The sequence below is a fragment of the Dufourea novaeangliae genome, unplaced genomic scaffold (genome assembly GCF_001272555.1).
Source record: "Dufourea novaeangliae isolate 0120121106 unplaced genomic scaffold, ASM127255v1 scaffold177, whole genome shotgun sequence".
Taxonomy (NCBI): Eukaryota; Metazoa; Arthropoda; class Insecta; order Hymenoptera; family Halictidae; genus Dufourea; species Dufourea novaeangliae.
Window position 1 is genome coordinate 2,871,475 of NW_015374070.1, and position 24,421 is coordinate 2,895,895.

A 24,421-nucleotide genomic window follows, 5' to 3' on the forward strand; every position below is an offset into this window, starting at 1 on the left:
TTCGCGTGAAACGTCGAGTATTTATACTTTCTATGAATGTCGATTATTTGTCGATTGGAAAAGGTTCGATTGGAAAGGTAGAAAGGTCTTGAGTTACTTTTTAAAATAGTTCTTGAGTGCACGAACGATCAGCGGGTCGATTTTAGGATTTTGGACGTCGCCAATGAATGATTACAAGGGACGTGAGTCGAGAGAACACGTGAGAGGACATGAATGAATCAGAACGAAGAACTGCGATCAGTACATCCCAGCTTGGACTTTATTCAGATCACAGTGATCGAGATATTAGAAGCCGTTACAGTTCCACTACGAGAAAATTCGCAATAGGAGTTATGGTGGTGGTTGCAGTGATACTAGTGAGTACTTCGCCAGACATTGAATACACTACAATAACGCGTACACATATAAATTTACTTTTAAGTCACCAAACTTCACTAATTGACTAAGAAATCTAACTAATTATCACTAATTGTAAATAGTAAATACCACAATTTATCACTAATTATGAATACTAAATATCACTAATTATGGTTAATTACTAACGCGTTATATCAATAATTAACACCATTAACAGTAGTTAAATAAGACAATTACCAATTCATTCGTTCAATAATTTAGCTCTTTTTGAACTTCCACTTATAATTATTGATTACTAACTCTTCATCTGTCTATCATATCTCTCTGATCAAACAACTCATATTCAGAGGATATCAATTTTATGTACCTGAGTTGAAATTAACGGAGACAGAACATATTTCATATAGTCAGGAAATTATTTTAAAGACAGATAATTTGAAAGAAGAATGCATATTCTTGGATAAATCGACTCTGATCATTAGTATCCATCTAATAGCTTTACACTCATCCGCCTGTGTTAATATTTGCACGCTACTCACCTACATATCGCGTTATTTGCTCTACGGAGGACCAGTTTCCGCTTTTAGACGGCCACGTTACAAAATCCTACGATCTTGGAAACCGTCGATCCGTACGGCTTCCTGTTTCTACATTCACCTGGTTCAACGACTTCCTAAGCGTGATCAAGGATTATTATCCATAGATCATTAAACATTTTACAATGTTATATCGTGTCTAAACGATATCCGTCATCACGTATTTGCACGATCCAATCTGCATTTACCAGAGGCCGATAAATTTTTAATTAACGTAGAACAACGCGAGTGGAAATTCCGCTAGTAATTATGGATCCCTAGAAACCACGTTCGAATTACTTTAATCGGGGCAACAAGTAGCTTCCTTTTTTTAAATGCCAGAAAGCTGTGCTTGATCACGAAACGTCTCAATTCTGTATTATATTGATTTTACGCTAGCGATGAATTTGAAATGCAGAGCTCGTGATAAAACAGAGATTCCAAACACGTTTTATAGGTGGAATATTATAGCAATATAGCTTAATCCAATAGAATCAATAACAACATAATTCAATGTAACAGAATTATTAATCCATAAAAAATCCACGGTTTATTTCTTAATTGTCAATCAAGTGGAAATGTGTGTGCACTTATGGTGTACGTAAATGTGTTGACGCCCAAAAAAAAATTAATTTTTTATTTCATATTCGATTAATAAATAACTCAATTTTTAAAGAAAATTTTTCGTCAACCATTGTTTTCAATAATGAGCAAGAATGAGAAATTGTATTGACATTTTCAGTTTAAGTAACATACACAAACTAAGTGAAGAACGATAAAGATCAAAGGGATAACAATAATGGTTTCACTAAAAGTAAACTTTTTGTCCCTTTCCGTCTTAACAAGACGCCATTTCGGAGAACAATGGGCGCAATTACATCTTCTCTAGTTTTCTCCCATGATTAATGTAACAGGTGCAGCAGCGACGTTAAAAATCGCAATTTCACCGCGAACGTCGGTATAACCCTTCCATGCATGGCGAGCCAAGCGTCAAAGAAGATTTCTGCGTGCTTCACATATAGGGCGTTAACTGTGTTCTGACACAAATTAACCGGCGTGCACCAAAGAACGCCGTCGATCCCATTGAAACTTGATGAATGACTGAAAATTTACAAGTAGTAATACTCGTCTACAAGCATTTGTACAAATTCCATGCTCAACGTTCTGTTTCATACTACACAAAACAATATTTGAAAGTGTAACATTATTAGATATTCAAAGTAGAGAAAGTTTGGTGGTGAATATCATTTTAATAATCGCAGTTCTTTTGTAAATTTACATGTTCCTGTGTAAAGTTCTTTGTATAATTTTCCTAGATTATGAAGTTGATAATTTGTTGTTGCAGATCGGAATATTCCTATACGATTTCACGAACGCCACGACATTACACAGTAAAGTTAACCAGGAAACGAAACACAAGTACATATTGCAAAATGCCCTGAAGAAACCAACAAACGTCACGTTGAAGTTCTCCAATTCTACTCACGTGTCGGAAGTGAATAGGACGAATCCTGTCTATATCCAGGATCGGTCTGACCATGAAAATTCGGGCTACATTCTATCTCACGAGGACACAGATCGTTTTAAAGAATCCGAAGCTGAACAAAGGTCTCAGAATCTGAACAACTTCAAATTACGAAGGAGGGTTCTGAAGTCCGTGGACAATAACGCTGAAGAGTCTCCTGCGGAAGGAAAACAGTTGTTTGACAACCATGCTGTTGTTTACCGTTTGAGACAAAGGTAAAACTAAATATTTCATGGTTTTTGATACATAATTCACAATGTCATGAAATGTTGAATAATTTTTTAATGACATTTTTCGTTGATCGAAGAAACGTGTAATATGAAATCAATATGAAAAACACGATACAACTTTACAAAGTATTAAAAATGAAATGATACGAATTATTCATATGACATTTCTGTTTATTACATGTGAAAAAGTTTTGACTTCTCATAATGCAAACGAATTTTTTTGGAGGATTTGTAGGAAAAAAATATTAACTGTTTTATAATAATACCTGCCAAAACCGTTGTGAGTCTCGTTCGTTTATTGATACATTCGACTTTCATTCTCTTTGCTTGGAGTTTGAAGAAGTTTCTCTTTAATTCATATGTTGCACAATTGTATTTTGTCGAAATCAATATAGGTAGATTGGCTTGACTTCGTTATACAACGAGTATTACGATCTCAGGTAAACAAAATTCAATGTATACATATAAAATTTTAAATAATAAGTACTCAGACGTGTTCGAAATTGTGTGAAAAAAAGTATTGAAAACTATTCAAGGAAGAAAGTTTACCATGTGCACGATTCTATTAATATAGTACCACGTATCATTGACAGTGATTTAATATATCGAAAAATTAATCGATTCTCACGTAGGTACAAGTACCCAGGTGTAAGCGAAGATGAAGAAAGCTCGGAGGAAAGTCGACCAACGCCTTTCCACTGGGAGCTAAAAACACCCCAACCAACTTCTTTCAAGCGAATAAAATATCCCCAGCTCTCTCAGTACAGATATCCGCATTCGTCCAGAAACATTCAGGACATCATAAAATACCTGACGCACGACGCGGAAGTGCCGAACAGGGGCATTAAATTCACGGGAGTTTATGTGAATCCGAAGAAGTATGACATGGTACCAGATATCGGGGAGATGATGGCCAACAGCGATAGATCTGAAGAGGAAGACAGCTACTCGAACGACGATCCGTTTTATCAATACAAACCGAAACATCCAGCGGATGTCAATCTCTTAGCAACGTCCAACGTCAGGTCTGTAAAACCTGTTGTCTCTATAAATCTGTCTATTTTGTCGAAATTATTCCGCTTGAAGGATAATGTCTGTATCAAAACATTTGCATATCGTCATGCAAATATCGAAGAAATCATATACTTGAATATTACACTAAATATTCTGATATTGGATTGGTGGAAAAGATTTATTGTCTTACGACATTAAAATGAAAGCAACAATTTTAAATAGTAACAATTTATAGAATTAGCATTCTAATTTCGTCCATTATAATTAATCGATGATACAATTTTCCTTGAAATTTTTAATTGAAGTTCCCTTTAAATATTCAGTCAAATGGGATTGATGGAAAACGCTGTTCATTTTACATAAGCAAAAACGAAGTTACTTTCCCAGCAACTAGGAATTATTATAATGTACAATATTTATTCTCAATATTCGACGTCAATCGAAACGTGGGTGAAGCAGTCAAGAAATAGTTTAGAGAAAAGAATAACACATTTTTTTAGATTCGCTCCAACTGGCTTGCACAGATACAATCCTTACTACGACTTATATGGCAAACCAATAAATTACATGAAACAGCCCCCGTCAGCAGCGGAATCTCAATACGAACCTGTAAATCCGTACGCTGCCAACTACGCGAAGAAACGGAAGCCAAAACCGTTCAGCGTGATGCTGGACATTTATCCGATCACCGACATAATGGAGCAGAACAAGAAGAATTCGAGACCGAAACAAGTTGTCCCGGATGATTATGACATCAGACGGCCGATTCAGTTGAACAGAGTGCCGAAGTTTTACGCCACGGCCCCGCAATCAATGGGAGGATTGCCTAATCAGGCAATGAGTGAGGAAGAGGAGAGGCAACAGATGATATTCCATTTGAACTTGTACCCGAAGAAGAAGAATAGAATGAACAGGTAAATATTCGAAATAAATACTCTGGGTGTTATAATCAATTCGAGTATAAAAACAAGTACTGGAACATGGACAATTAAGCACGCACGTCTTCACGTGTGTGAGGCTCTGCGGAATGTTGAAGAATTCGTGATACGAACGAGGACACTGTGATTCCTCGTGTAAAGTTAAATTGAAACTTTTGAGTAGATAAAATTTTTGAAGAAATTTAATTGGCTAATGGGTCTGTCTATGTCTTGCTGTTTCTACTTGTAATTCACACTGATAAGTTACTCTCTCTTTTATACCAATTCCTCTGTTTCTGAAATTATAATGAACCATTATATAAAGGTTGTTGTATAATAAATGTCATTTCATGGTCATCAGCCATTTAAAAATCGTTTAACGTAGGATTAAGGAGCGTGTGACTCGTTAGCAAGAGTGTCTCCATTTGTCAGATGGATTCTATTTCGATTACAAAGATTTGCTTCGCAATAAGCCATAATCGTTGAATCTTTAAAAACGACATTTACTATGCAACATCCTAATACTATACATATTAATCTCGTCTTATTCAATCAATATTCAAATTTAGTTTTGTAAGTATAAAGCAAAGTTTCAGAAACAATTCTTATTCCATATTTTCGATATATATTTTTATGTAAAATGTCTTCCTGTTTCGCCTTACCAAGAATTTTGTCATAGCTATATGCGCAGTCTGTTCTTCTCTTCGACTACTGAAACGCTTTCAACCTTGACAAATGATTTAAATCCGAGTCTTCAGGGAATTTCCGTATATATTCGGCCCACATGTTCTCCAAAAAAAAAAATGAAACGTTTAAAATTATGTAAACCTGCCACCCACGCTACCAGCATTTCTGCTACGGTCGTTGCCTCCCTTAGCTTCGATTACGTAACAGCGATCTCCACATTAAGAATTCTCGTTAGATACATTCGTGATCCACAAACTTGGGTCTTTCTCTCGCGTATCAACCTGCGAATCGTGGAATCGATTACAATGCCGCTCGTGGCAGCGTTGGATCCAAAGATTTATCTGTTAAAACAGCAGGAAGATCGACAAAGACTTTCACCGAACGACCCACGTATGCACGACCGCTGTCGTATTCGACGAAAACAAAATAAAAAAAAAAAAAGAGTATCGAACGAAACCGTTCGAACTCGGAGTTCCAGGCTCGTTAAGTACGACCATGTGAAATGTCACCGACTAAATCCGTACGAACGCGCGATCGACTCGTAGAAGGTTCATCGATAAATTACTCTCGATGACCGGGTTGCTTCATAAAGACTTTAACAACCCGCTTCGTTAACATTGAAGAATACCCGCACGCGTGTTAGTGCTTTATATGAGAATTATGTATCATAAAGAACGTAAAGAATATGCAGAGAAAACAGGCTTCAGGCGTCGATAATAAAATTTCATAAGGACAATTAATTCCATTTCATAAAAGAAACATTAAGAAAAATACAATGAATCCTTTACATTTAACTGTCACTGTAATTAAGTATACATATAACAACCGAATTCGCGTATAGAGTTAGGGTATTACCAAATCTCGAGAATGGTCGATTTTCTTACGTAAACATGACAATTCTGAATACCATGGTGTCGTTCCGAGAAGTTTTATAATGTCACTTCAAAATCGAATCTGACCTGTACGATATACAGTCGAGGGAAGGTGGATCTTCGATAGGAAAGACATAAAACGCCTCGATTCCGAGAATGAATAAATTCATACATTCAACACGTAACTTTCCTTTCCAGACACGACATAATTCACCGGTCGGAATCGATGGCAGCGGAGGAACGACAACAGTTCGTGAACAAAGTCTGGTCACCTTTAGAGACGATCGCGAAACACTTGGCGGTGGAACGGTCGAAATTCATGGAGGACGATGAACCGACCAGTTTAGCCTCGACGCGTTATCAGGAGACCGTTCTGGATAACAAGAACGAGAGTAAACACGAGCAAAGGAACGACTCTTCGGGGACCAATGGCGGCGATTCGGAGGAAATCGTCACGGTCCCGGCGAACCATAAATCGAGCGCCGAGGAGGACTACGCGAGCACGGAAAAATACGAGTTCGAGGCATTGAAACTGGTGGGTACCACCGAGGAAAATGAGAAAGAGGAACGAAACACCACTCTGGCGCCGGATGTGACAACGGTTGTTGAGACCAAGACCGTGGAGGTCTCGAAAGACGTCGATACCGTGGAAGGATTCAAACGATTCAGCGACAGTGTCTCTAAAACTAATTAAAACCAAAGTGGTTTAACGAGAAAAAGGCTGAAAAGCTATTGGAGGTCGTGCAATTAATAAATCCGTGTATGGAAGGTGCGGAGATATTTCGAAAAGTAGCAGAGGTGTATCCAAGGTTTTGGGAATTGCGATCTGGCGGAATATTGCAGGGGTAATGACTAGACTGCAGATTTTTATGCAAAATGATATTTTCTAAAGCATACAGAGAAGAGGAAATGTAGGAAGTTTTTTCTTTCCTCAAGTATCATGTTGGGTTCCGAATAAACCAGAAAACTTATTGGATCTGATGAGAGTTTTGACCTTAAATTTTTTTTACAGACCTCTATAGGTTATAAATGCATAAAATCCGCAGGCTAGTAATGACTAATGATTTCAGGTACATACAGGTTTTACCAACAAAGTTAGTCAATGCCGATCAGAATTATTTAGCCTCTTGGTGAACATGGGTGTGTTTTTAAGTGTAAATTTTTCAACTATGGAAGAAGTTGTAAGTTCTCCAAGGGCCATTATTCCCTTAAAAATTAATTTTAAGCGAATTGCCTTGGGAATTACACCCATATTCATTTTATTCGCTTGATCAGACACCCAGCAACTATTAACGTTTGCCAAAATTGAATAAATCTTTACACGGTGAGCGATTTCACGATTTAAATAACTTAATGAAGAGACTCTCAAAAAGTTTTTTCAGATGGCCCAAAAAAACAAGTTTCATGTTTGGGATACGTGCGTACAGTTAAATGGAAATTATATTGAAAATTTACAATTGTAATATAGACGAAAATTAATATAATAAGCAATTTATAACACAATTCCCAGAACTTTGGAAGCACCCCTAGTAATACTTCTGTTTTCCTTTCTACCTGACTGATCTTTCTGTTCCAATGATGATAAATATTAGTCATTATAGAAATTGGCTAGATCGACAGTCTCCTTGGAATTTATTCGTGTTTCCCAGTTCATCGTTCCACGAGATCGAATTATCCACGGAGCTCCACCTCGCCTTGACATTTCCGTCGAGGGCAGTTAAGAATCTCCCAAGATCTTGGGCTCGTGCAATCGTAAGATATTCGACGATCGCCGGCGATTGCTTAATAGGCCACGGGACCGTGAACAAAATCGGCAGTCATCAGGCGTTCACGCCGTGTAATAGAATATTTCAAGTGGAAAATAAAATGGACGATTGTATAACAGTCGTTTGTAATTTCGTTTCGAAGGTCGTGAACTCTGCGTTTCAGTTCATTGAAAATTCCGCGAAGAATACCACGAGTATCGAATCCTAGAGGGTAATACAGTAAATCTTGGATCAGTGTCCGAAGGCTCCTTCGCATTGAACATTAAATATTTCATAAACTAATGCCCAGATACAGCTGAAACAAATACCATTGACTTTAGAATTCCAAGCTTTATCGACATGCTAAACCTCACTATAAAGTCAACGTTACACCTGGGGACCTGTCAATGCCAAGGAGCCTTCGGACACTCATCGAGGTTTTACTATATTGTAATTAGAAACATTGTACCTTCTGGTGTGCTCGAACGTTCTTTCTTAAGAATTCTGCTGCGAAACATGTCACGCACAGAGCACTCACACTGGAAAACGTCGTTTCCTTACGAAGGTCGCACAAATACTAAAAGTTTACTTATGAAGCGTCGTAGAGGAAGGGTCAAGCTAAACAAATTCGCCGAAATTGTTATGATTGCAGTATCCAGGTAAAAATTTGGCGGTCACGTTCTTACTACTGTCCGTTCAACGAGACGAGTCAGTGAAAATAAGGAAAACATACGCGTGCTAGGGCCAGGTATTGGCTGGCAACTGCCTCTGTTCCTGTTCTACGTAAACGATCATCCCTTTGTTTATAGTTACTGACTTGCAAATACGGAGAAATCGGGGTACCTAATATCGAAAGAATAATTGTGTTATTTTTCCAAAATAAAAGAAACAGGAGTAAAACACATACATAGGTCTTGATGAAGTATACAGTACCTATCGATTTCATGATTATGCATACTATAAGGAATATTTATTCGCAGTTCATACTCGAGAAGCTAGGTATAGTATGGTTAGTCAGTCAATGTTCTCAGATTCCCTCTGGACCTTCCTCAACCCCGGAAGGTCACAGAAGAATGAAAGTTTCTAGCTCTGGATCTGTATTTATAAACGTTGGGTGAAGTCATATTTTCACTAGATTATAAACAAATTGATAGATTAGTATTTTCTGAGAACGAGTCATTGCTGTACTTAAAACACGAACTAGTTGGCAATAAATAATACCATTAACTATTTCCTTAGGGTAACTCTTATTAACCATAACGGAGTTACTATTCGCCTACGGATATTTACATAAACTCTTATTTTCATAGACCATTTCGCAGTAACTGCAGCAAAGCAATCAATTTTGCCCATTATCAAGTTTGATAAAATGTAAGTAAAATGAGTATGGTATAGAAATTTGTTACAATTCTAGTTCTAATGGGTTTCGACCAATAAGGCTAGTTAACAAGGAGTTATTAATCAATTCGTGAGGTTAAAAAACATATGAAGGTGACAGAAATATTTTTTTTACAAAAAAATGTACAAATTTATTTCGCCCTTAAATGTTACGTATATTACAATCAAATACGCGTACTTGTTACGATATTGTCGCGTATCAATGAATAGAATTCATGTAAAGCCTAAGAAATATACAATTCACGCGAGTTAGTTCGCTTAAACTAAATAATGCCGTCGCATATTACACGTGTACTTGTCACGCCCTATTTTGGCACGAACTTTTCAATCTTACATTATAGCACCATTCGTCGACTTCGTAGCACGATTCGTTCCGCACTCTCGTGACTTTCTTCATGACACTACTGAAATATTGCCTCCAACATCTATAATACAAACTCGGGCGGAAGACGTTCCTTTCGTCTCCGTTCACTCAAAGCATAACCGACAGCTTAACTCAACGTTACAAATCGTTCTCTCTTCTAACACTTGAACTCACCGGTTTCGATGGCATTCCACAACTTTCGATGTCTTAAATAAAGTGTCTGGAATAAAACTTCTAATAAAAACCTTGAAAATTTATACTGATCGTCTCGTACTTCTGACAGATATTATTTCAGTAGGATAATTTCCAAAGAACGTGATTGAACTTCAACTTTATTGTACGTTTCCTTCGATTTTCACACAGTGTTGTTATTTCGTTGAGAAACTTCCTTAGAGAGCCAGACCTCTATAGAGACCAGCTTTTGAACAACAGTGAATGTTTTGTGAAACGCTTTGAGATCAATGACGCTCAACAATTCTTTCAACGATGTTCAACTAATACAACAGTTTGTCGAAGCTTTATTTCTGGACGATGTGTCTCCGGTTTTTCCAAAATCATCCAAAGTTTCGTACAGTTAAATCCACGATTTAAACATTACAGTTTCTTCAATTCATAGTTCACATCGAGGTGAGTATTTTTTTTCATGACCTTGATCCAAGGGTGCTGGGATGGTACAAGGTCGTATCAGCTCCCCATTCGTATGGACTTTCATGGGGTCCTAGTGAAACCATGGTTCCTGGTCCAAGTGTCGTATGAGACGCGGCGCTGACCATGCCTGGACCGGAAGAGACGTAGCTCAATGGCGGCCGCGGTTGATCCCGTAAACGCGGGTGTTTTACTTTCCGTTTGTATCTGTGAACGAAGAAAGAACTTTTGTAGATCAGAGGAAATCATGCGGAGAGATATATCAGTGTGGCGGTTGCTATGAAAGGGATGAAAAGAAAAGGAGAGGGTGCGTTTCGTCCTGGGCCTGTTAATGGATTCTTCAGTAAGACTATACTTAGCAGACCCTGTCTTATACGTGGGGATATTCGATGGTCTGTTACGATAGATTCGAGTAGCTGTGGTGAAGCATTTTCAAAAGCACTCTAGTGACAATTACAGGAGGTGCTATCACATTAGGTTTCCGAAAAGGAAAGTTAAAAAATGATAAATACTATCTAGAATAATTAAGAAAGAATAGAAACCTATAACAAGTCTTTCGACAATCATCCAGGAGACCTGTGTAACAACCGAATAACAAAACTCTGATAGTGTGAAAACTCACTTGGCATGCATGCAGCAGAGAGTACAACTCGAAATCACAGTTGCAACGCCAACAAGAACAGCAATCGCCAGCACCCACATCTGCGTCATGGATGCGTCAGCGCGAGCCACTAAGGGTGCACAGTGTTGAACCTTCTCCACGTGGTAGGCTCTATAAACCTTCTTCAACTCCTCGTTTCTTGGGTCCGTAAGAAGAGCCTTCATCTCGTCGAGATCGTACGCTTCTTTTCCAACCATCTGGAAGCACGAGCTCGTCGAAGAAAAATCCAAGGAGTTGTCTTCCTTCGAGTAGAATTGGGTATCGTAAACGTTGACGCTGATCGGCAGCGACAGAGCTTGTTGTACAGCTTTCTCGAAATCCTCCAATGTCTTTCGGACTTCTACGGGCGGTTTACAGAACACGAACTTCAACATGTCTCTGTCACGAAGCAAGAAGATTCTTAGGGTTATGTTCGTTACTCTGTTGGGTATTACGGAATTGTTGGCGGAGATTATGATCTCCATGTAGCCATCTGCGTAGTTCGACATGGAGCCAGTTGTCCTCAATTCACCTGTTTGAGGATTCAGAGACAGCTGCGAGGGAATCTGTCGCTTGGACATGGAAGGATCGACCAGGGAAGCGAACGACGCTTTTCCCATACTGTATTTAATTGGCAATGCGTCAGAGTCTGCATCGAAAGCCTCCAACGTGATCAGACCAGTGTCGATTGGAACGTTCAATCGAACGCCCAAGGTAACGTTCTCTTTCTTGAATTTCGGCTTGTTGTCGTCGATGTCGAGAACTCGTACAAGAACTTGCCTCTCGGAAGGATCTTGCCGATTATAGGGTTTCGGGATGATGTCAGACTTCTTCGTGGTGTACGGAAAGCACTTAACAGTCAACAGATGACGATCTTCCGATTCTCGATCCAGATGGCCATTGGACTTGATAACGGCAGAGTTATTCTCCAGACGTTCCACCACGAATAGACCAGCTTCGTTACCATAGACGATCGCGTAGTCGATCATTCCATTTTCACCAATGTCTTCGTCGATCGCTTCGATCAATCCGACTTTGGCACTCACTGGTCCCTCTTCGAAGATTGTCAGCTCTATCGGCGGACTGTCCAAGTTCCTTTTGAAATGTGGCTTGTGATCGTCGATGTCGTTCACTACTACTTGCAGCACCCTGGTTGCTTGTTGAGGCGGACTACCTAGATCTTGAGCTACCAATATGAGCGTATAACTGTCCTTTACCTCTCGATCGAGTAGCTTTCGGGTGGTGATCAATCCAGTATCGCTGTTTATCCTGAAAGCACTCGCGTCCTTTCCGAAATTCCCGTCCTCCAAGAACTTGAACGTGATCTTCCCGTTCGGCAAGTTCGGATCATCCGGATCTGAAGCCACGACTTGGAAGACCGGGCTACCGATCGTCGAATTCTCGGCTATGTGAGCCACTTCTTCCAAAGTTGGTCTGATGAACAGGGGAACGCCGTCGTTGCTGACTACGTCGCCGATGTATAATGTCAGAATCACGTCGGTGTATAATTCCGGGTCTCCGCCATCTTGGGCCCTGATCCGCATGACATAGGGCTCTGTTCGTCCTTTTCCAGTCAGCGCTTTGGCTGAATAGATCTCACCGGTGGTATGATTTATTTTGAACAGTGCTAAAATTGTGATTCGGTATTGAAAATGCAAAATTAGAAATTAAGGTTGGGTGATGGTGTATGAACGCTTACCATTTGCTTCACCCTCGTCGATGATATCGAAGTTAATCACTCCACCATCGCCTTCATCTGGGTCCGTAGCGGTTATGTTTACGACGCTGACGCCTGGCGGAGCGTTTTCAGGTATAACGGCTGTGTATGATTCTTGTTCGTACGCCGGAGCGTTATCGTTCACGTCTAGAACATCGACTGTCACCAATGATCTAGTAGTTCTCTGCTCTGCGCCTCCTTGAGGCATGTCCGTAGCGACCACATAGAAGCGTAGAACTGATTGTTTCTCTCTATCGAGTGTCGTATTGGTAGTAAGCTGTAATATGAAAGATTCTGTCACTATGAAACATCTTCAACTGAAAGTTCGTAAAATTCCAATTTAGCTGAATGGTTGACCTGAATGTTTCCAGTTATCGGATCCACTTCGAACATATTTGCATTTTCACCGGTCAGAGAGTACCGCACTTCACCGTATCCTCTTCTGACTTCCTGTTCCGTATTTGAACTGTCTACGTCCGTTGCTTTGACGTTTAATACGATTTTCGAGGGTTTCGCTGATTCCAGCACGGAAATTTTGTAGTCTTTTTGGGTGAAGATGGGACTATTGTCGTTAGTATCATGAACTTCGACGATCACGTTCGCTTCGGACATCTTACGCGTTATTTCGTAGTCCATGGCTAGAGCTCGTACTTTGAAGCGGATGAACTGAAAGAGAAACGAAGTCATAGAAGCATTTCATAACGTCAGTAATTATGTACATATTTTCCCTTAGACGAAAACAATTTTTTGTACGCTCAAAGATAAATTCAGGTGTATAAAAATTTCCAAGTATTTATAGAATTATGGTAATTTATCAAATCAATTTTAAAAACAGAGGAATTACACATTTCCCAAAACTGAGCACTTATGATAGTAATAGTTCTGTGAGTTGTAACAGTACCTTCTGATTAAGGGCCTCGTAGTCCAATCTCTTGCTCAACACAACATTTCCGCTCTGAACACCAACATTAACGTATCCTTCATCGTCATCCTCCCTGACCAATTCGAATCTCTGAACAGGGTAGTTGGTAGTAGGCTCTTTAGCCGACAGCATTAACAATGTCGTTCCAAGAGGTTGCTCCTCTGGCACAGAAATCCTGATAGTCGGATTGTTCGGTGACCATCCAGGATTTGTGAACGTTGGATTGTCGTCGCTGTAAGCTTGAATATAGATTGTCACCTCTACCTTTGTGATTTGCTTCTCTTTATCGACGACTGCGTTCAGATCTTGGGCCTGAACAGTCAGTATTATGACAGCAGCCACTTGATAATCCAAGACACGATTCACTGTTATTAGTCCTGTTGTAGAATTGATACGAAACGCTGATCTGTAATCGTACGGAGCTGTCGTCTTGAGAGCGACGCCGGTCTTGTCAACAGCTCTTATGGGTTCTACTAAAGAGTACTCTAAATAAGCGTCCGAGTCGGGATCTGTGGCTACTACCTTCAGGACAGGTTCACCTGTTCAATTATCATCGAAAATTAGTAATGAATATGCTTAATTCATGGCTTATGCTCGATACAAACATGCACGAATGGAATAATGTTTTTTTAGAAATTGACTGTCAAATATGAAAACTTATATCAATAGTGCAACGCGCTTCACCTCTCTTCTACTCATAAAACATATTGATACAACTTGAGTTTTAGTTATAGCATCCTGTATCCAATAAATTCCAAGAATTTAGATAGTTGACAGCTTACCAATGGCTGCCCTTTCCGACACGTAAACGAGATACGTTGATTCGTTGAACATCGGTGGTTTGTTATTCACATCGATCATATTCACAGTGACAGTAGTGGATGCTGTTTCTCTGACAGGCGTACCAGAATCTATGGCATGAACGATTACCTCGTATTTCCCACCGCCAGTCTCCAGATCTAAACGAGCGTCTGGGGAAACAGTGATGATGCCAGAGCTAAAACAACAATAGTTCATTTATCACTGTCCATCATTTCATTGAACTTATGATTACGCAGAAAAGTATAATCATTCGTAAGATCCATATAGTTAAACGAGAACTATTATTACCTAGAATCTATGACAAAATTGTCTTTAGCACCAGAAGCAATGTGATACTGTAGCAAGTTGTCCCTACCATCGGGATCGTTTGCTACCACTCTAATCACTTCCGTTCCGGGTGAAGCGTTCTCCAATAGTCTCGCTCGATAAGTATTTGGCCCTGGTAAATTCGATTTGTAGTTTCCACGGAATATAGGTTTCTGATTTCCAGGCACCCCTACCCTCACGAGAAGTTTCGCTTCAGAATACAATGGCGGTGTACCGGTATCCGTAGCGCGAATCACCAACTCGTATATTCCCCTTTCAGTGTCTCCCGAACGAACTGGCTTCGCCATTGTTACTTCACCGCTGTCTGGATTGATCTACAAAATATTTTTCTTCAACTTCAGATTTCCCAATACGAATTTGAAACAATGTATTTCGAACTACAAGCAACCCTCGTATAAAACGGTGGCTGGGTACCCAAAAATTACTGTGTTAAGGTACAAAACAAACAGGGTTAAATTCCAAAAACAGAACTAAACTATTTTACACGATTCTCTAACAGTGTTAGAGAGAAACCGTGTTATTAGGGGCTTTCCTCAATTCTATAACCATATTGGCATGACAGGATGTTATGGAAACGCCGTATTACACGGGGGTTGCCTGCAAATATAACAATAGTTATATAAAAAGGCCATTTTTTTTAAATACCTTGAAGACATCATTCGTCATACTATTGTGCGAGCTAATGGAGTACGTTACTTTTCCGTTACCCTGCATCGGACCGTCGACATCCGTAGCTCTGACGAACATCTGTGGATCGAAACTGGCAGCACCTTCTCGAATTGTTCTGGTGAACTCGTTCTGCTCGAATATGGGTTTATTATCGTTAACGTCATCGAGTTCTATTAATATATTCACAGCTGACACCCTTCCGCCGCCATCTTTAGCCTCCATGGTCAGTGAATAAGATTTCTGAATTTCGTAGTCCAGCATCTTCGCAACGGTGATTCCGCCGGTTTTTGGGTCAGTGTTGAATTTATCGGCACCGAAACCACGCAACGTGTACGTCAGTTCGCCGAACGAACCGCTGTCGTAGTCTTTAGCGAATACGTCACCGAATCTGGTCCCCATGTCAGCATCTTCGGGCACGGAAAGTTTGTATACCGACTGGGAAAATTCCGGGCTGTGGTCGTTTGCATCCGTTATTTGTATGTGGACTCTACTTGTAGCTACCTAATGTTCAGTTATATAATGATTATATAAAAACCTACTCAATGTAGAATTATGAAAATGTCGAAGTCTTTACCACTTTGTTCGCAACGAGGGCAACAACTTCAAATTCAAGCTCCCTTTTCGCTGGATCGTCGACGTCGTAGTCTAACACGTTGACGTCTTTCGCTTTGACTACGACTGGCACACGGCCCTGAGCTTCCTCGGGATTAACAGTAAAGGCCTTACTGATTCCAGGATATTCTGGCACGTCCCGCAGAGCTAGCGTGTATCTGGCGTTATCTCCGACGTCGCCGTCGCTTACAATCATATTGAGGCCTGAAAAGCCAGTTATGTTATTGTAAAAACTAATAATAATTTTAATATTTATTTAAGGATAATTTAATATTCTCGAATTTTGAACAGGCTGTGTAACATGATCGAAAGATTTAACTTTCTGTAGGTGTCCAATGATTAGAATGATTAATTTGTTAGGCTGAGTAAATATTTAATTGAAAGATGATTATTTGAAATTCACTTAAATCTTTTCGACTATCTTTTTAGTCGATCTATATAATTCTCAAAAGTGTACGCTATTTCAATTGTAATATCGTTTCCACAATGATTAAACGATATAAATTCTCTCAGGCCGATACTCCTCTCATTATTAAAATTAGTTATAGTATGTACGTATATCTTACTATTCCCGATCATCAATCATTACCACAAGTATAGAACGAAAGTATCGTTAAAGTGGATTCCAACAAAACGCTTACTCAGCATACATAAAGAGACATTCTAATTTCTAAAGAGTTCGCGACCCCAACAACTGAATCGATACATTCAATAACTTTCTAATTACTTTTATCACTGTATCAATCTCTACTAGTAGATCAACGTTTCCAAATCATATATTTTCTCTAAAACCACAATAAAACCATTAATCATTAACTATTTGTTATGGCAATTTTCACCTGGCAAGGGTGTATTCATTCCAATGTCCTCCGAAATACTGATATTAAATGATTCCTCGTTAAAAGCAGGCGCCAGATCGTCGACGTCCGTGACGACGATCGTGACAATAGAGGTGGCCGTGTCGGCCGGTATCTCATTGTTGATCAGCTCGGTCGCCTTCACTTGAAACGTGTAAATCCCGCCGTTCTGCAGTATCCTGGGATCTTCACGGTCTAACGAGGCATTTGTGGTGACCAGTTTTCCAACGGTGACGTCGCCTTCCCGCGACACCACGAGATCGAAGTTCTTCGCTTCATCGTCCTCCAACGTGAGCAGCAACGCCCTCGACTCACCTGTGTCACCGTCCCGCGCTCTCACCGTCAGGACCGTGTGACCGGCCGCGGTGTTCTCCGGAAGCGCAGCGCTGTACGGCGCGTTCAAAAACACGGGTGGCTGATCCTGAAAACGATTTTTTATTTACCTTGCAACTGTGTTACGCGTCGTCGTTTCGATTCGCGTACGATTTCATGGAATCATCGTGACCGTCGTAACACGCTACGATTTCCGTTTGATCGTTTGTAAAATTCATATCGAGCACACATCCACGTGGAATTCATTAGAAACGAGGCGTCCGTTAAGGTAACGGAGGATTGTTCGAGGATTAATGATGTTATGGCTCTTCGTGGTTGGGGGGGGGGGGGAAATAAGACGCGGTTTACCGTTCCGGTGAAAGTAATATCGCGAGGATCTTGGTTTAGTCGGATGCTTGCGAAACGAAGGCACTGGGTGACGCGGGTACATTTTCTGGCCTGTTTTTCGCGCGAGCTACATCTTGTTAACCGATACGAACCGTGATCGGGATGGATGTACAGTTATGTTGGGTTACGGTCGAGACCCACTTACCTGTACATCGAGAACGTCGACGGCCACGGTTGCTCTAGCCTGTAACACCTTCGTCACGTCGCTGGCATCATCCACCGCCAATAAATTGATCAGGTATGAGTTTCGTCTTTCGTAATCGAGAGGTTTTGCCAGGGTGATCTGCACGTCGTATTTTCCTTCTGCCAACTGAATGGAAAAGTCTGGGATTAGTAGAGGCTCTACGAGGATCTTCTTACTGAGAAGACAAACATTACGTTTCTACGTGCTTGAAATAACTGTTAGAAATGACTACTTGTCTGGCAAGAAACGTGACCTTCAGGATACGACTGTCATGTTTAATATCGAACCAACGATTATGACTTTCCGTTTATTATACACACTTAGAAACGTGAATAGGGAATTGTGGCAGACTTAACGGAGTTCAAGTCAGTGACAGAAAATTATGTGTTTCTTGATTGAAATTAGCGACTTAGTAAATTCTGTTATCATGTCTCTCCAGACAAGAATTGGGCATAGTTTTATTCAAATATTATTTAGTGAAAAGCAGCAGTATCCAAGATTGTCACCCTGAGCTTGAAACAGTTAATGAGATTAAATAATTGTTTGCCAAATGTCTACACATACAAGAAAAATTTTATTATAGAAATTGGAATTTCCGCGTCTAATCAATTAAAAAGGGCGAAATGCTTTTTCATCTTTTGTTCGTTATTCAAAATTCTTTATCCAGATGATGAATTTGCCCATCTCTGCTCCAGATACATATATTCAATGTTCAACCCTGTAGTACATATAGTATCCCAATGAAAGTTTCATATAAAAGTATTCAATGTACCTTCAGTTACAATAATTTTTATACGATGAAATTATGGTGATGTGGAATGTATTATTTCTTTAATGCAAGTGATGCCGATTTTGCAACTGTTGTATTTTTTTCAGTATAATATTGTTCGTTAATAATATGACAAATAGTTCGTTATAGGATTTCGTAGCAAGTCTGTTAAAAACAATTGAAAAATACCTTTTCGGTCGACACATTGAAGACGTCGCAGACATCGTCGTCTCGCGATCCAGAGACACATTCCACGTGAACATCAGCGTTTACGCCGCCGTCGCGATCGGTGATCGTGATCGTGCCTGGAGGAACCAACAGACCACCCACGAAACTCTCCGGCACTCTGGCCGCATAAGGCCTGCCATGATAAACCGGTGGATTATCATTTTCATCCAGTACAGCTATCTCGCGACGAAGAGACACCGTGTTTGGCTCCGATCCTGCGACCCCTTCGTCTGGAATAATAATCGCCAATTATCCACGGTTAACCACGCATAAATCTTATAGAAATATATAATCTTTTGGCTATGAAACATTTTTCGTTGACTCATTAACTTATCGGACATTGAATATTTGAATGGCAATTAATTTTAAACAAAGTGCAATTTTGTTAAGATAATGGTAAGTATAGGTAATAGTGTTACAATAACTATTAAATTACCGTAATTAGAACTGCCTCATTAGGCACGATCAGATTATTATGATGCATTTAAGAATCCAGTTTCACCATGATTGAAGACTGTTACACTTTCTATTAATATCACTTTTGCTATCAATATAGGTACATGTAATTGAGTAAATTGCAGATTTGATGTCTTTACAGGAATAAAACGGTAACCTTAAGAAACGTCTAAAAAATTTTAGAAACAATTTTGAACTTAATTTCTATTTCTAAAAAAATAAAGGAGAACATCTTAAATTCGAATAAATATCTAATCTACTGGGTCGTCCAGAAAATTCGTGTCCTTTTATGTCCTCTAATATCTGTATCATTATTTTTACTGGAGGAAAATTGAAAACTATGTAATATGGTGAACGTATACTGCCCTCGAGGCACATATCATTATGCTGTATATATGTATAAAAAATACGCGATCGAGTGCATTCGTAGTCACGTTATATAAAAAGTATAAATAAAACGACAGTACTTCGGTCGGGAAATATTTCCACATTTACTCCATTTATGTACCAGGCATTGCTCCGTTAGGATGTTCAGTCACTTAGATCGAGAATGCATTTCATGCCAAGGAAAATTCCTTGAAACTGTATAAATCGATCAAAAACGTATTAAAGTGTTTTTTCAAACAGAAACCGCTATAATAAAACTGCCTAAACATAAGAAACTGTAAAAATAAATTGCAGACTAGATTTGCTCATAAAATAGGAAAGAAATTTCAAACTGTAGACAGCCATTTTACAAGCTGATATATCCAATCGGGTTCAGAAAAATTCGATTACATAAGAAATAGTCGCTGGCTCATCGACGTATCATTTTCATAGATCGGGGCGTGTGTACGTTCCGTCTATTGCCCTACATATCGTCGATTACCCCATTGATATTCCATCGTAACACTGTAACGGGACACAAATAAAAGCAGCATAGTTACCCGTTATGCTGATGATCACCTCGATCAGGTCTTGCGTCTCCCTGTCCAGCGGTTTTCTTAGAATAACGACACCGGTCTCCCGATTCACGGTGAAATACTCCCCGCTGATAGAGTAATGCAGCTTAGAACCTTCTGGATCCTCGCCTTCGAGCTTGTAAACAGGTGCACCTGGAGGCGTGCCCTCCGACACGGCCAACCTGGCCATATCGCCACCTTGCACGAAATGCGGTGCTCGGTTGATCACCTGACCCCATGACGAAGACCATGTGCAGAGCGTGAGGAGTACAATCGTCCACATCGTCACCTAACGAAACAGACGTATTCAAGGTGAATATCCCTTCCTTATTCATTTCTGCGAAGTATTACAAATCTTACATTTTTTTTTACTGGAACTTGAAAAAGGAACTTCGCTTTGAATTTTAAATAATGTACGAACAAAATATATTGTGGTCTATGCAGATCAGTTGTTCGATTCAATAACTCTTAGACTTTTGTAAATAATTGCATATACTCTAAGCGTACGATGTTTTGTTAACCCTTTAACTCCTAGTGTTGCACGAGTGCAACGCTCATTTTAAAAGAGCGTTACATTTTGTCATTGGTTGATATCTACCTTTTGTCAGCAAGGACGTAGTTTCACTTACGTGAAATAGATAGCCACGTTCTCAGTTGAGAAATTCAAGTTTACCATTAAAAAATAAAGATAAACAAGAAAAAAATTAAAGAAGAATTGGTCTGTTTAATATCGATATTTTCGACATCGAAATAATAAAATACAGCATATATATCAATCTTATAATTTTAAAATAATGATTTAAGAGTTAAAGGGTTAATATCGTGATTACCTGTATGAAAATCTACTACGTTCACGAAACAAACAGATGTTGTATATTCTTCTTCGTACTATAATTGATTGACACGCATTCTTCACCTGAATTAATGAGCCTAATTAAAAATTATAATACTGTTCAATGACGTGCATATTCGTATGTTACCAGTCATTAGCATCGACAGTTATTTATGTTGAATGAAGTACAATAATCGAACCTCGGAATGGATGTGTGCGGAGCTCTTTGGAACGAGTTCTTTGGAACTTTCGTTCGAGGTAAATTGGAGCACCGTAATTAGGAAAAAGTTTTATTTATAAAAGTACGCTCTCTCTTGCGTGACAAACGAACACTTCCTACACTGCCTATAGTCCGTCACGATGCCGTTCACTTCCGGTTATCGAAACTGCCGTAGTGTCTTGAACGCGCGTTGTACTACATACTGTTCGGAAGGCATTGGACGAAAGCATGAATAGCTGTGATATTACGATAACGTAATGCACGAAATTATTGGCTGATAAAGGAATTACATTACTCACCACACAGAATACAATATTCATCACATAAATAGAAAGCAGCTCGTAATAGTTATTTTAAGTTATTATAATCTGCTTATTACTTTGTTGAACGTATTTTAACCACCAATGCTATAATAGGTATTAGTTTCTTCTATATTAATGAGTAATAAATGAATTTTATTTTTTCCAAACTAGTAGAATAACATATATTAAGGTAACAATACACATTGTTAAACATGCTATGCTATTTTAATTTTCACTACATTATCATTTCATTGAGAAAATTACTGAACTACTCATTGATATAAAATTGCTTGAATTTTTGTTCTCCATGATTGGATGTACAACAAATACGAATCTTACTTCTATTTAGCATGAAAATAGGGAAAAAACATAGAAACATCATGATAGGAACTCAAAAAAATCTTTCACGCCTTTCACCTACAAAACTTTCCTTCTTCTCTGTAACACCAGAAAAGAATTAAGTTAAATTAAGTTAAATTAAAGTGAAAAAAAGAAGACCTGTCACACCAGAAAATTCAAAAATCAGATTCTCACTGCCCAGTAAATTTAAAAATACGTTTAATCCATAGTGAGACATTATAGAGTGTTAACCACACCTTCGAGTCATTGGCCCTAAGTACTCCAAAAGGAAATGTATGATAATTACATGGAAGTTCAAGACGCTTCTGTAATAAGCATCCACGCGTTTCTTTTCTTTTACAGACACGGGATCAACGTTCACGTCTGATGGAAAAACGCGGAGAACCCACCGCAGACGAGTGGGTTGGAAGGAAATAGCTGAACCGTGCGGAGGATGGAACGATCTATCAGAGCCATCGGGTGTGCCACCCATATAAAACGACATCGTCGAGCCGCGTTCTTTACCGGGATTCAAAAGAAAAGTCGCTTGAGGCGAACCACCGAGCGCGGTTGCGGCCCAGGCGTCTGAATGACTTCCACCGGGCGAGTGCGGTCAGTGAAAAGCCGTTAGAAATCAGATTCCATTTCAGGAGTTCGCGGAACTCTCCGCCGCGATCTGTAAATTGAATTGTCCTGTTACGCCCGCCCAGCCGCCATTAATCGCCCCCTTACCCACCTTTTTCTTTCTAAACACAATTTTCCAGAACTGATTCTGCGTAGCGGTGTGTGGAAAGAAAGTTGACGTTTAGTCAACCTGACATTTCCAAACTATCCAGTTTTACGTTAAAAGATCGAAAGGTCTGATTGTTTATGGCATATGATGAAGTGAATCTATTGGAGGTTTTGACGATTTGTAAGGAAATAAAAATTTCTACACACAAATTTTTGTTGACATTTTTTAGAGGACAGCTTTAGTAATGTCTTGTGGGATAGTATAGTTTGAAGGTCTCATTGTTCACTATTAATTTGAAGACTCTTATTGTTAATTTACAATTTTATTGTTTCATTATTAATTCTCTTTATTTCAAATTGTATTGTGCGGTAGAATAATCTGGTAATTTGAAATGAAGGATTAAATAGTATCGCATCCTGAAACTGTGTGAATTGTAATACAGTTACTTTTAAGGGACGCGTCGTTTCACAAGAAGTATCAAATATGGATGCCGTCCATAGTGTAAGACGCTCTGTGCTGTACTCATACGATTAATTGCCGTACTCGGAATTATAAACTGACATTTTTAGCATTTTACGAACATATACTACATACAACAACGAAATAATATAATGATCCTGACTATAATAATATAATGTCAATAAAGTACACAATTTAAAATAAATGTGTTATTAAGTGTACACGATTTCGGAACCTCCATTCACCAGAATTACCTCAAGACGTGTAATACACTAGCAAATTTTTTACCATTAATGTATAATTAATTTGTACAAATCCGTCATTCAAGAAATTCGCTTTTTTTTAAGTGACATGAATTTATTGCATGTCATGTCGTAATTACTAACGGGTAATACGATATTAAAGTGATTTCAAGATCAAGTCGCGAAATTTCACGGGCCAATGAATATCGTGCATTAGCGTTACGGAGATCTGTTACGAACCCCGGCGGTATTACTTTCTAGTGGAGCCTCCGGACGGATTCCGTGCAAAAGTCTTGCACAACAGCATCGTGGCTCGAGATAAACGCAGGAACGCGTTCTACGTTTATTCTCCCTCCGTCATAACTCTCACTCCGTGCAGCCGTTTGTGTGGAATCGAAGCCACTCGACCGACTGCGTATTCCTGTTATACTTAAATTAAAGTGCAACAAATATTCAGACCGTGTTATCGTAGAATGCAGTCAAGTATTTGGAGCACATCGTGATGCGAGGTATCTGATTGCACGTTGATCGAGAATCGTTCAATATGGAGCGTGAACTTCGAATGAACTGAAAGATTCATGACGTCATAAATGTATACAATTTTATTCCGTTGGAGAATTAATCGAGCCTTTCATTTTTCAATATGAGTAACTCTTGAATGATACAAAAATATAAAAAGTCTAAATATAAAAATTCAATAAAAATGGAGTTAGTCACTTTGACTTGTGAACGGTTTAATTGTCTGGAGAACGATCATCATATGTTGCGAGTTCGACGGAATTTGGAAATGAGCATTTTTTAGTCTTCACTTCCATGAACTTGACGGTGTTGAAAATAACGCGTGAGAACCGATCATTTTGTCGAGAGGAAGGAACAATTACCTAGCGGTGGACAATTCCCCGGTAATTTGTTGGTGTCTTCGTGCATAGCACTAGTTGACTTCCGTGTTCTGAAGCCTGTTATCAAGTATTGTCTTCGAGGAAGGTAATTACTAATCAAGAGACGCATCAAGAACATGCTAATGGGTTGTCGGTGTACACATTCGATATTCTACATAAACCGTAGATACGGAAATTCAATTATTGTTAAGCGAACGGGGGG

At 39.2% G+C, this 24,421-nt stretch overlaps 2 protein-coding genes across 2 annotated transcripts; one reads left to right on the forward strand and one right to left on the reverse strand.

The window, feature by feature from the left end:
- Positions 1-209: 209 nt before the first annotated feature.
- Positions 210-6,871, forward strand: LOC107190328. Its single transcript, XM_015579120.1, has 5 exons — positions 210-356; positions 2,278-2,672; positions 3,320-3,712; positions 4,202-4,615; positions 6,376-6,871. The coding sequence occupies exons 1-5, from the start codon at positions 210-212 to the stop codon at positions 6,869-6,871; spliced, it is 1,845 nt and encodes a 614-aa protein (XP_015434606.1).
- Positions 6,872-10,311: 3,440 nt separating this feature from the next.
- LOC107190360 (cadherin EGF LAG seven-pass G-type receptor 2) lies at positions 10,312-20,476 on the reverse strand. The gene is made up of 13 exons (XM_015579155.1): positions 20,179-20,476; positions 18,758-19,026; positions 17,761-17,925; positions 16,878-17,316; positions 16,001-16,242; positions 15,403-15,927; positions 14,719-15,071; positions 14,391-14,605; positions 13,588-14,147; positions 13,044-13,352; positions 12,669-12,963; positions 10,952-12,596; positions 10,312-10,536 (listed from the first exon to the last, which is right to left on the reverse strand). The coding sequence occupies exons 1-13, from the start codon at positions 20,474-20,476 to the stop codon at positions 10,326-10,328; spliced, it is 5,526 nt and encodes a 1,841-aa protein (XP_015434641.1). The 3' UTR covers positions 10,312-10,325.
- Positions 20,477-24,421: the final 3,945 nt, after the last annotated feature.